At 42.5% G+C, this 13230-nt stretch overlaps 2 protein-coding genes across 8 annotated transcripts in view; both read right to left on the bottom strand.

Annotated features, from left to right (window-relative positions):
- Positions 1-4158, bottom strand: part of fcho2 (FCH and mu domain containing endocytic adaptor 2) — a 53074-nt gene extending 48916 nt beyond the window's left edge. For all 3 annotated transcript variants that reach the window (XM_063889252.1, XM_063889250.1, XM_063889251.1), the window contains exon 1: positions 4002-4158. In XM_063889252.1, coding sequence (XP_063745322.1) covers positions 4002-4034 — 33 coding nt within the window. In that variant the 5' untranslated portion in view covers positions 4035-4158. The remainder of the gene's footprint in view (positions 1-4001) is intronic.
- A 4241-nt stretch (positions 4159-8399) lies between these two features.
- tnpo1 (transportin 1) overlaps positions 8400-13230 on the bottom strand; it is a 23487-nt gene continuing 18656 nt past the window's right edge. For 4 of the 5 annotated variants that reach the window (XM_063889612.1, XM_063889614.1, XM_063889615.1 and 1 more), the window contains exons 21-25: positions 13023-13098; positions 12067-12166; positions 11906-11980; positions 11553-11692; positions 8400-11438 (exon numbers count right to left, since the gene is read on the bottom strand). In XM_063889612.1, coding sequence (XP_063745682.1) covers positions 11585-11692; positions 11906-11980; positions 12067-12166; positions 13023-13098 — 359 coding nt within the window. In that variant the 3' untranslated portion in view covers positions 8400-11438; positions 11553-11584. Of the gene's footprint in view, positions 11439-11552; positions 11693-11905; positions 11981-12066; positions 12167-13022; positions 13099-13230 lie in introns of those variants that run through there. The other variant, XR_010166289.1, reaches the window with a different exon arrangement.

Here is a 13230-nt window from a genome sequence, read left to right as displayed (position 1 = left end):
AGCATGAAACTAGTTCCACCCTCCTGTGTGCAGGAATCAAGTGTGTATAGCCTGACAGGCAGTAATGCATCTCGTGACACACAGAGAGCTGCTTATCTTCCAATATTTTACTGCCTTATGCTTTCAACAAATATGATAAACCAGGGTTGAGAGTCTCTCAAAACTTCCACTCATTTTATTATCATATATCGCCTCATTTTCCAGGTAGTGTGCATCTGGGGGCTGCAACTAATGACAAGTGTCACTATTTCTATTGTATTAAACATTAATGAATCAAGAAAATAATATAGTGATAAATGAGTGATAAAGATAACAGTAAGCTGCAGCACTAATACAATAATAACACTAAATAGAATATGCATACATCGAAGGAAATAAGATATGTGTTGCTTCATAGTGTTAAACAACACATTGCTAAGCAGGCTGCAAAGTGGAGCAACTTTACAAAGAATTTGGATTATTCAATAGAAAATAATCTATTGATAAAGTAATAATGTAAAGAAATAGTACACTGCAGCCCTATGCTTTGCAAAATGTCCAAATAGGATTAAGTGAATAGAATTTGCTGAAAATATTAGAAATATATCTGAGTGAATGAGATATATGCTGCTTCATTGTGTTGAATACAACATATTGCAAAGCTTTACGAGAAACTTAATTATCTTTATTTTTCCAAAAGGATGTGTCACTGCTGTAGTGAACATGTGCATTCATCACATGTTGCCGAAGTGTCCATAGGAAGTCCTGGTTCTATAATTTCCACCAGCAGCTCAGTAAACAGGAAACAATCAGGTACTCAGAGTGTCCCGGGGGACATTACAGTGAGTTCAGGTAAAAACAGTGGAACGAAATACGACTGCACACATTCCCTGAGCTAAACAACACAAGCCTCTCTCCAGACAGACGGTAACCGATGGCCTGATGTAGACCCCGGGGACTCATGCACTGGTAGACAGCAGCATGACATCACAGTGTCTGCCCTCGGTCATGTGACCAGGGAGGTCTGGGAGCGGTGCACTGAGCTGTCACATCAGACCAACACAAAGCGTAGTATGTGGTGAGCACACACAGGCCCGGCTTTGTTTGTGGGATAAACATAAATGTGGAAGAACTTGACCACTACTTATAGCGAGGGCTGTGGCATCAAGTGTATGGCTACTGGAAAAATCCCAGATAGATTACTTTACCACAAAGCATGACCCATTTAAGTCCCTGTAAACTATTCCATCTCACAACTTATTTATTACTACAATAAACAGTATTTTATTTCACTGTAAAGTATTTATTCCATTGACATGTAGACTCCTGCACTTACAACATTCTCTGCAACAGTTAGCGTTTTGTATTTTTTACATAGTTGACCATATCTGCATTACTTGCAAATTGGTCTTAAAACTAAATCTTTAACTATTTTAATCTAGTTTCTTCCTGCACTCATTTTGTGTTTTTTTATTTGGCTGCCGTTTCAGCCATGAATGAATCTCGAAAAAGAAGTTCATCTAACTCAACATATAAAAATGAAAACAACCACCACGAGGTAGGATATCTGTTGATCCAAGCTGTTTCACCCTAGGGGGACGGTATTCTCACAACTCATTGCAAAACTTCAGCCAGATCTTCCCTCTACAGACAAAGATGGAGAGCAGCATGGAAAGGAAACGTGTCAATGACACTATTGTTGATCTTCGTTGTTACTTTGCTTTTTGCTGTTATTGTGACACTTGTGTGACAGTGACTGTGAAAGTGTGAGAACCTATTAGGCTAGACCACAAACAGACAGAGAGCAGGGAGGAGTAACACATCCCGCTAACACTGTTTGCTTATCACATTGCCATCTTTATTTTCCCATGACTCCACATTAAACATGTACTTATCATAGAATAGGGCTAAAAACGTTAACTGAAGGCCAACAACCTGCTGCCTTTTGCAGACATTTCGGCACATGTAGGGACAATCTCACTTTCAAACTTTCCTCAACAGGCCTCATTTAACTTAAGCTTACCCATGCACATTTCACACGCAGAAAAAGGGAAATAAACATGTGAAACTTGAACACGAAACTACTGTGAGGAAATGTTGCAGCCAGGCAGTGACAGAGAGATGCCATGGCAGTACCATGTCTTGCTCCTAAATCCTAAAGAACATGTTTATTCAGTTGAGGGGAGATGATGTCTACATTAGAGATTCATGCCAAGATTTCATACAAAGAAGAGTAGCATGTATCCAGGCCGCAGAGTGAAAGAGCAAAGACACAGGTGTAACTGAAAAGTGAAGACTAGTGTGTCCGATTGTGCTGATGATTTGTAGTCAAGTCAAAGGGAAATGGATGCAACTCCTAATGCCTACTGTGTGTGTGTCCTGCATGTTAAACACACAGCTGATCTTTGCCATCACTGGATTCTCTTGTGTCCCCATACAGGGCACAAAGGGCAGATTGAAGAATCAAGAGCCTCTCGGCTCTCCTCTCTCCCATTTAGTTAATGATGAAGTGTCCTTTAGAAAAAGGGCTTTTGGGTTGACAGCACAGCTCTTTTTAAAATGACTTTACTTAATGTAATGTTCATTAACACAGCTAATGTTTCCAGCTTTGTTAGCAGGAGATTCCTTACAGCTTTTACCTCCTGGTAGTGAGGTCAACTGAGGCTAAAACCCAGAGCTGAGTTCCCACATTAGAGAACACAGGGATGCAATATGAGTGTTGGCCATGTGACATTAATTTATATTACAGCATAATCCTGCAACATACACATGCATGAACTTCTTAGTCAACAATGAAGCACTTAATCCAAAGTAATGTGTAAAATCTGTATCATTCTTCATTCGCCAAATGTACACAAGAATTTGACTTGTTGATACAGCACATTAAAAGAAGAAAGCTATAGCTGAAAAGGTTAGCTAATACAAGAAGTTAAAGAAAGTTAAACACTACAGTTATACACATTATCATATCCAAATTGCAAGCGATAAATGTACTGCATAATCCTATGCATGTTTTGGCAATATGAATTTTACCTGAAGCAATACATTCCAAAAGCTCATCAATAACAAACAGAGCAAAGCAATAACACAGTTATTAGCAAATATCCCATTTGTGGCCATCCCATCTGTCTATGGTTGTTCAAAACCCTTTAGGCTGGTCAACCAGGATAACACAGCAGTCTAAATGACTCAAGAGAAATTAAAACATGAGCCATACAGTGGTATCAATCTATGCAATACATGGCCTTAGCTTAGAGCTGTTAGCCCAAATACAGCTGGAATTCCTCTCACTTTCAACAGTCTGTTTTTAGGGCTTTAGGGTTTTGCAAAAGCAATACAACAAAGCCCAACAGGTGGGTAAAGGTAGCACTGAGGAGGAAATGATTTGGTGGTTAAGACATAGCTTTTGCTTTTCAACCTGCTCCCGCAGCCACGTCAAATCGGAAGAGAAATGTACTTTCGGAAGTAAATAGACAACACTATACACAGCTTATAAGTATTACAGATACTGCAGCACTCGCTACATAAATATAAACTTAGTAGGGGGTTTTCGTGTTTTTTTAAAGCTGTTCTCTAACTTACTAATAAACATCTGGTCTCTCACTGAAACTTTGTTACGGAAGAAAATGACGCGTACGTCCAGGGGCTGTGACTGACAGCCAAGCCGACCAATAGCATTCAAGGAAATGACCATAAACATTCCAAGCTAGCCTGAGACAGCCAATTAGCGGGAGCAAGGTTGGACTCTTCGAGATTTCAAGTTAGATGGGTTACAGAGGCCCAAACCCCCGGGGTGGCAAAATAATAATTGCCGAGGAAAATGAACGATGGCCGGCGGCTGCTGACCAGTAAGTCTGGCGGCACCGGACACCACCGGCTCAACAGCAGCAAGCTATGAACCTCTGAAACGTATATAACATTTGATTCCTGGCTGACATGGCCTTGATAGGGAGGGAACACAGCAACAGAATAATAAGGAATAGCACCGGTTGTAAACACCATGAATAAAAAGCACCACCTACCCAGAAATTCTCTAGGAAGTAGGGCGTTATCATCTTGTTTTATTCCTCTTCGCCGCAACTCTTAAATGTGTTGTAAGGGAACTTTTAAAGCGTAAATCATCCACCGTTCTCCCCCTGTTTCTGTTGTATCTGCCTTTCCCCGTTTTCCTCCTCTCCCCTTTCTTCTCCCTCCCCACCTAAAGACTCCACCTCCACCCGTCTGTATTGCGTCTCTCTCCCCTATGGCTTCTTCCCGTTTACATTTTGTGGAAGAAATAGCGCCTCCAATGGCGCATTAACACTAGTGCGGTTAAATGCTGCCTTCATGTGTTTCGAGTAAACTCCTGTACTCATTTAGGCTTAACATGTTTCAGAGGCATATTGAGCAGAAAAAAGCTGCGAATTAGCCGATAAATATCTGGCATTAACTTAAACATATAAAAAGAAAATAAACATGTGCCAGACCAGTGAAATATATGAAATACCAATATTGTTTATTAAATCACATATATTATTTAATTGTCCAACCAGCAGTGAACACAAGTGGGGAAAATGTCCTCTTTAATCCTCTAATAATTCAGATGTGTTTTATGCAGGTGTGCATTAAATCATTTAGCACAGCGTTTAACAGCTAGGCTTGTTGAGATATTATTTTTGCCGAGAATAATTTTCTAAATCAAGGCTCAAAATATATATTTTAAATAATTATTAGAAGATTAAAAAAGAAAATAACATATTAACGTCAGAGGAAAAGAGTATGAATTATTCCTTAAACATATTTAATAAGGGCCCATTTTTTTTATAACATTCAATATGTGTCCTTACACGTTTGCAATCAGTTCTATACGGATAGGTATTACAAGTATTCATCCATCCATCTTCTCCCACGTATCCGTCAGGGTCGCGGAGGTAACAGCTCCAGCAGAGAGCCCCAAACTTTCCTTTCCCTGGCCACATCAGCCAGCTCTGACTGGGGGATTCCAAGGCGCTCCCAGGCCAGCGAAGAGATATAATCCCTCCACCTGGTCCTAGGTCTACCCCTTGGTCTCTTCCCAGCTGGACGTGCCTGGAACACCTCCCTAGGGAGGCGCCCAGGTGGCATCCTCACTAGGTGCCCGAACCACCTCATCTGGCTCCTTTCAATGCGAAGGAGCAGCGGTTCTACTCCGAGTTCCTCCCGAATGACTGAACTTCTCACCCTATCCCTAAGGGAGATGCCAGCCACCCTGCGGAGAAATCCCATTTTGACCGCTTTTAACTGCGATCTCATTCTTTCGGTCATGACCCATCCTTCATGACCATGAGGGTAGGAACGAAAATGGCGCGGTAGACAGAGAGCCTTGCCTTCTGGCTCAGCTCTCTTTTCGTCACAACAGTGCGGTAAAGTGACTGCAGTACCGCTCCCGCTGCTCCGATTCTCCGGCCCATCTCACGCTCCATTGTTCCCTCACTCGAGAACAAGACCCCGAGATACTTGAACTCCTTCACTTGGGGTAAGGCCTCATTCCCTACCTGGAGAGGACAGTCCATCGGTTTCATGCTGAGAACCATGGCCTCAGATTTGGAGGTGCTGATCCTCATCCCAGCCGCTTCACACTCGGCCGCGAACCAATCCAGTGAGTGCTGAAGGTCACAGACGGATGAAGCCATTAGGACTGCATCATCTGCAAAAAGCAGTGGTGTAATCCTTAGCCCACCGAACTGCAGACCCACTCCACCACGACTACGCCTCAAAATCCTGTCCATGAATATCAGAAACAAGATTGGTGACAAAGCGCAGCCCTGGCGGAGGCCAACCCTCACCGGAAATCGCTCCGATGTGCTGCCGAGGACCCGGACACAGCTCTCGCTTTGGGAGTACAGAGATTGGATGGCCCTGAGTAGAGAACCCCTCACCCCATACTCCCGCAGCACCCCCACAGTATCTCCCTGGGAACCCGGTCATACGCCTTCTCCAAATCCACAAAGCACATGTAGACCGGATGAGCGTACTCCCAGGCCCCCTCCAGGATCCTTGCGGGAGTAAAAAGCTGGTCCGTCGTTCCACGACCAGGACGAAATCAGCATTGTTGCTCCTCAATCTGAGGTTCGACAATCGGCCGGACCCTCCTTTCCAGCACCTTATAGTAAACCTTCCCGGGGAGGCTGAGTAATGTGATGCCTCTGTAATTGGCACACACCCTCTGATCCCCCTTTCTAAAAAGAGGAACCACCACCCCGGTCTGCCACTCCTTCGGTACTGTTTCCGACTTCCACGCAATGTTGATGAGACCTGTCAACCATGACAGTCCCTCAACACCCAGAGCCTTCAGCATTTCTGGGTGGATCTCATCCACCCCCGGGGCTTTGCCACTGTGGAGTTGTTTGACTACATCAGTGACTTCCCCCTATGATATTGGAGTTGATCCCCCTTCATACTCCAGCTCCACCTCTAACATAGAGGGTGGAGTTGTCGGATTCAGGAGTTCCTCAAAGTGTTCCTTCCACCGCCCTAACACACTATCAGTTGAAGTCAACAGCGTCCCATCCTTACTGTACACAGCTTGGATGGTTCCCTGCTTCCCCCTCCTGAGGTGTCGGACGGTTTTCCAGAACAACTTTGGTGCCGACCGGAAGTCCTTCTCCATGGCTTCTCCGAACTTCTCCCACACCCGCTGCTTTGCCTCGGCCACAGCTGAGGCTCCTGCCCTTTGGGCTTGATGATACCTTGTAACTGCGTCAGGAGTACCCAGGAATAACATATCCCGGAAGGCCTCCTTCTTCAGTCGGACGGCTTCCCTGACCACCGGTGTCCACCACGAGGGTCGAGGGTTACCGCCCCTTGAGGCACATAAGACCTTGAGACCGAAGCTCCCCACCGCAGCTTCAGCAATAGAGACTTTGATTAACACCCACTCTGGTTCAATGTCCCCAGCCTCCACAGGGATGCCTGAGAAGCTCCGCCGGAGCTGTGAGTTGTAGGCCTCCTGGACTTGGGATTCCACCAGACGTTCCCAGTTCACCCGCACTACACGTTTGGGCTTCCCAGGTCTGTCCAGAGGCTTCCCCTGCCACTCGACCCAACCCACCACCAGATGGTGATCAGTTGACAACTCCGCCCCTCTCTTCACCCGAGTGTCCAAAACATGCGGCCTCAGGTCCGATGATACGATAACAAAATCGATCATGGACCTTCTGCCTAGGGTGCTCTGGTACCACGTACACTTATGAGCATCCTTATGTTCGAACATGGTGTTTGTTATGGCCAATCCATGACTAGCACAGAAGTCCAGTAACAAACCACCACTCCGGTTCAGATCAGGGGGGCCGTTCCTCCCAATCACGCCCCTCCAAGTGTCCCCATCATTGCCAACGTGTGCGTTGAAGTCTCCCAGCAAGACTAAGGAGTCCCCTTCAGGAGCCCCATACAGGACTCTTTTCAGGGTCTCCAAGAAGGCCGAATACTCTGAACTGCTGTTTGGTGCGTAAGCACACACAACAGTCAGAGTTTTCCCCCCCATGACCCGCAGGCAGAGGGAGGCGACCCTCGCGTCCACGGGGGTAAACTCCAACAAAGCGGCACTCAACCGGGGGCTTGTGAGTATTCCCACACCCGCTCGGCGCCTCACACCTTGGGCAACTCCGGAGAACAATAGAGTCCAACCCCTATCAAGAAGTAAGGTTCCAGAGCCGACGCTGTGCGTAGAGGTGAGCCCCACCAGATCCAACTGGTAACGCTCCACCTCCTGCACAAGATCTGGCTCCTTCCCCCCCAGAGAGGTGACGTTCCACGTCCCCAAAGCCAGCTTCGAGCATGCTTTGAGCACAAGCCGAACAACCAAGAAGAAAACTCCGGGACATTAACATATTGAACATTCATCCGATGGACTGCAAGGTTCTGACAGCCAAAAAAAAATCACTAAGACGGGATTTGTGTCGTTGTGGTGTCTCCTCCGTGTTTCATACAATATAAAGGAGTATTCAAACAAACAGAAATCAGAGAAATGTCAGAGTGCTGGTGGCTTTCTTGACACTTTATTGTTACAGCTTTTAAAACAGTGAGGTGCGTTTGGACAATTAATGGGAAATCAGTGTTTGTGGTGGCCAACAACTTGATGACAAATGTTTGCTTTCCATCTTAATGCATGTATGACACCTACTGTAGGGGGAGCTTGTTCTTGTACAGTAAATAACTATTTAATAATGTTGTTGGCCTAATTAATAACTGACATGGATCGAAAGAAAAGAGGGTGGGACATTTTAAATCTTCGCCCTTGTAACAAGAAGGGTGACCTATACAAAAAACATGTTTAAAATACCTATTGTACAAAATGTTAGAGATTACTCGACATGAGTTTGTTCCTCCTCTTCTTCATGTGTGTGCAGCTGCAGGAAAATAAATGCTCTACACCTTGAGAACATAAGACACAGACCCCTGTATAATGTAAACAATTTATTGGAACAATGTACAGATTCAAGCAATGGTAACCAGTCACATCCACTATATCATCTTACAAATATTACAAAATTACTACAGTACAATATAGATTCTTTGCATGATCCAAAATATTTGGTGGCCCCAAAAGTATTACTTTTTTTTTATTTCAGCAGCTTATTTAAAAAAAAAAAATCAAATCATGTCTATCAAAATTAAGTTTTGCTTTTATTAGCAAAAAAGATGAAGGCAGATAGTCTAATCAGGTTTGAAGGCTAAATAAGAATACAGGAGATCTTTGACAAGACATTCCTTAATATTGGTGGGCGCTTTTATAAAATACAAATTTTCAGTAAAGCTTGATAGAAAGTCGAACTGATGTTTGCAAATTATGCTTATAACATTATCTTTATGAGTTGTCATCCTATTTCTTTGCTTTTAAATGAGGTGTTACTGTTTCTTTAGATACAGTATATCTATTGAAAAACACCTCAACGTATTTGCTCTCAAGGCATTGTGTACACATTACACTAAATATTAACCATAGTCTCAAAACAATCATTTTCTGACAAAAGTACATGAAGTATGTAACCATTTTATTCTTCCCCCTGCCTTGTAACTGTAATCACATTTGACAGCTAGCAGTGTTGCACAAATATACGATTAATGTCAACTAACACCCTTGTTTACCCATCTTTAATATGAAGGGCGAGAGATTTACTAATCTTTAGTAGTAGAGAGGAGATGCATGAAGGCATACACATGGGGGGGAAATGATAACAAGTAACACTGGACACAGACAACCTGAGGTTAACACATAGAAACACATATTCAAGTAGTGAAACACAACTACAATGTATAGCAGCAGTCAAGTCAGAAATTCAGCACAGTAATGGTTCTGCGTGTGTTTTAAACACCTACACTCCCTCAATGAAAGAATACCAGGACCGTGCGCGCGTGCACACACACACACACAAACACACACACACACACACACACACCATCAAGCTATGATTACTCCTCTTTTTTTGCATGCCAAACAGCTGGAATGTGACAAACAAAATCACTTCAAAACACAAAATGATGTGGCACATACAAGTATTTGCCTCTGTATTCCATGATGCATTATATCCTGTATTCAGTGTTTACCTTATATTAATGTTAAATCTAAGAGATCAGTTATAAAATGTTAAAGTTGTGTTATCTAAGACACTTTCAAAAGCGCATAACCCCATTACATCACTTATTGCATTAGGTAAATAAATTTTAGCAGCAATACTTAATTAATTACCCGGTCATGCTAAGGTCATATTCTGAAGGGTTCGGCTACATCATCAATTTCAAGCACTTGCCTTTTAAATTTGAAAAATGTCCTGTGCATCGCGAAGGGTTAAAATACTGCAGTTATTACTCTGGCCAGCAGAGGAAAAATGACTGGCAGGGCATATAAAAAAAACAAAATAAAAAAAATCTTACTATCTCTCCAACCCATCATGGAATACATTCAGGCTATCTGAACACTTACACACTTTTATAAAATATAACAGCGCAAAACAACCAGAGACAATAACATGTTGTAGTTTCACAGTATTTCAAAACTATACATCCAGCTATGGGGTAAACGTTTAGGGAGAACACTCCAGCAACATGTATGTGAAGTTATAAAAGTCCCAGTGTTGCAATACATTAATGGTTACTATGTACTTTTAATTAAAGCTCCCCTCCCCCTCCCCATAATCCCCTCCCCAATATATGTTGGGCTGTGAGGGGCCACCAACATGCAAGAGATGAAAGTACCCCACAAAACACAACCACCCAAAACATTATACAGTCACCCTCAAGATCATGCTTTGAGCATAAGAAGCCGAACAACCAAGAAGAAAACTCCGGTACATTAACATATTGAACATTCATCCGATGGACTGCAAGGTTCTGACAGCCAAAAAAAAAAAATCACTAAGACGGGATTCGTGTCGTTGTGGTGTTTCCTCCATGTTTCATACAATATAAAGGATTGTAAAGCGTCTAAAGCTTTTCTGATGAATGTCACATTCACGCCACAAGACCAAATTCACTCCCACGCTACATCACAGCCAAGGTTTGACAGAGTTCCTTACATTTGGAGTTTAAACCCAGTCATGCTACATTACATCTGTTTGCCGTAATTCTCTGGTAGAGGAAAACCAAACAAAAGTACTGTAAATAGATAAACAACAAGGTTGAAGGGGAACCTCATCACGGGGCAATGACAGCTGTCAAACGCAACACACACCACTAATGTTCCACAGCTTTTCACAAACGATAAAAGCATGCTACCTATTCCCAGAAAAGCTGCTTTTTTAAAGAAAACCTTGTGCTCTCCAGTGCCATTTTTGACAGCTTTTGCCCTGATAAAAATGAGAAATATTTAAAAAATCGGATAACTATAAGGGTGATAACTTATTCTTGGTGATATGCAGCGGTGTCAAATTATGTTCTCCAGAGTGGGATCCAATAAGATGCTTTATTAGCTTTAAGCTGTCCTAGCATTAAGGGAAAATCCCTTAAGTTCTCCATTCTTTAAAGAACAGCAATTCTACTAAACTTGTAGAATTTTGTAAGGTTTAAAACTACCATATGCCATTACCTGACATGATAATAAATGTGTATCTGCTCTGAAAAACACTTTTGTACCCAAATTAAAGAGCAAATGCTTTACAGAGCTTCCTGTTTTGCTTACATTTCTTTTAAGCACTTCAGGTAAAAACACGTTTGGGGATTAATTGTAGAAAAACAAAAAAGGATTTCTATATTTCTGATTGAGATGTGATAACATGAATTTTCCTCCCGTGATAAGGTTGTTTTGGCAGTCCCTTTCCCCCCCTTGCCTGTGCATGGGGGCACCGAGCACTGCAGCTACCACCTCCCTCCCACCCCTTCCTTCAGGCCGGGGAAGGGTCCGCACCCCTTCCCTCCCCTCAGCAGGCAGACCCTTCCCCCCGGTAAAGGGTAACATGTTCCCTGGGTAAAAGAGGTTCCCTATATTGTCTCCCATAGTGAATAACCTGCAGAGAAAGAGAAGCCTCATTAGAACACACCCCGCAGCAGCATTTTATATTAGACACTGAAATTATTTCAATTAATTTTTGCATAAGCATGTCCTTAGAGAGGAGACTGACCCCAGTGATGAGGCATGCTGCCGTGGAAACAGTTACACCCCGTAAAATGTTGCCAGGCGTTCCTTCAGAGGCAGGGGGAACTGATCTGAGAAGCGTGTCCAGTTGTCCTCGCCCACCTGGTTCTTAAAGCCGTGAAGGATCTGAAATTAAACACCGGGAGAAGTTCCAACAACATGTAATGAAGGCGGCATTCAAAATAGATTGTTTCAATTTTAGATACTGCAGTTTCTCCATTTAACCACTAGTGGGCAGAAGGGGAACTGAAGGGTCTTAATGCATGACTATCTTTTTTTTGGCTGCAGTTTGACTTATTAGTACATACATTTAAATTGTGTTTTAATTTCAGCTTTTACCTTGTAGAACATGTCTCTGAGATCGTCCTTTGGATTTACCCAGGAGGCCACTGCGTCACAGAAGAATATAAAATCCTGTTCCAGAGAAGACAGGTGAGCCAACATTTTAATTCAGGGATACAACTTAATAAACACACTAGAATTATATTTCTGGACCTCACCTGCACTACACCGCCTGGGTTTACACTGATCATAGTGCAAATTCCTCTGAACGCAGAGTCTTTCTCCTCATTGTCCCTTATATTTCGCAGAGAGGTGCACCTGACAACAGGGACGACCAAATTTAATCAGACATTCAAAAAAAACAACTAATGCAGATACCTATAATGAATATACTATCTTTATATCTGTGAGAAATAAACAAATATAGCCTATTTCCAACCTTAGTATGAATATATTATTGAGGTGTTTTCTTATAATCATTATTGTCTTTATCCTTAAAAACATAATTGACTCTATGTGAGGAGATATGTGTGTTTATCATGACCTGAGAGATAACCACAACAAGTCAAGCATGCACACAAAACATAACATGTTTTTTACTTTTAACAACTAATTGGAGCTCTTATAACCTTTGTCTATGAGCAGTGTGTTCAGCAAAACCTCGTCTATAGCACCTTAAATATAACATTACTTTTTAAAATATTTTCAAGAGGAGGTTTGGGTCATTTTTGGGACAGGCACATGCAGCTGGGTGACTACTATGAGAAAGGAGATGTAGCATTATGATGCTCGATCTGCAGCAAAGACTGCATCCTTTCTCGTTTTTTTTTCTGAACCAGCAGGCATGTGACAAATCTGATCCCATGCATCTTTTAGGTTAGCGACAGTTAACAATGACAAAAACTAGAAATTAAACAAATTAATGTATAATACATGAAGGTGCTACTGAGGCAAAAACAAATCACAAGTAAGACCTAAAAGAGGACAGGGTTAGTCACGTGGTTGGCAATGATTACAAACTGATATAAAATAAAACAAAAAACTGAAAATACTTTTTTTTTGAAGGAAAGTGAGGAGAGGAACAGAGGAGAACAGGGAGCGACAGGAGACAGACGAGAAGAGAGGAAGAAAGCAGAGAGGAGATGAATTAAATAAAAGATTGAATAATACACACCAGGGTCTTATAAACTGCTGTAGCATGGGTGCCACCTCTTGAGGACAAACGTAACCAAGACGACCAATTGTTATTGCTAAGGTAACGCAATCACGGTTACACACCACCAAACGCCAACCAAGACATGAGCAATGAGGAGGGGGAGGAGAAAAATAAAGAAAAAACAAACAACTCAGAGACATAAATCAACAGAATCTGTGTATGATAA

This window comes from Eleginops maclovinus, chromosome 8, assembly GCF_036324505.1.
Source record: "Eleginops maclovinus isolate JMC-PN-2008 ecotype Puerto Natales chromosome 8, JC_Emac_rtc_rv5, whole genome shotgun sequence".
NCBI classification, from domain to species: domain Eukaryota; kingdom Metazoa; phylum Chordata; class Actinopteri; order Perciformes; family Eleginopidae; genus Eleginops; species Eleginops maclovinus.
The sequence above is the reverse complement of the archived record's forward strand: the minus strand, read 5'-3'. Positions and strand labels throughout refer to the sequence as shown.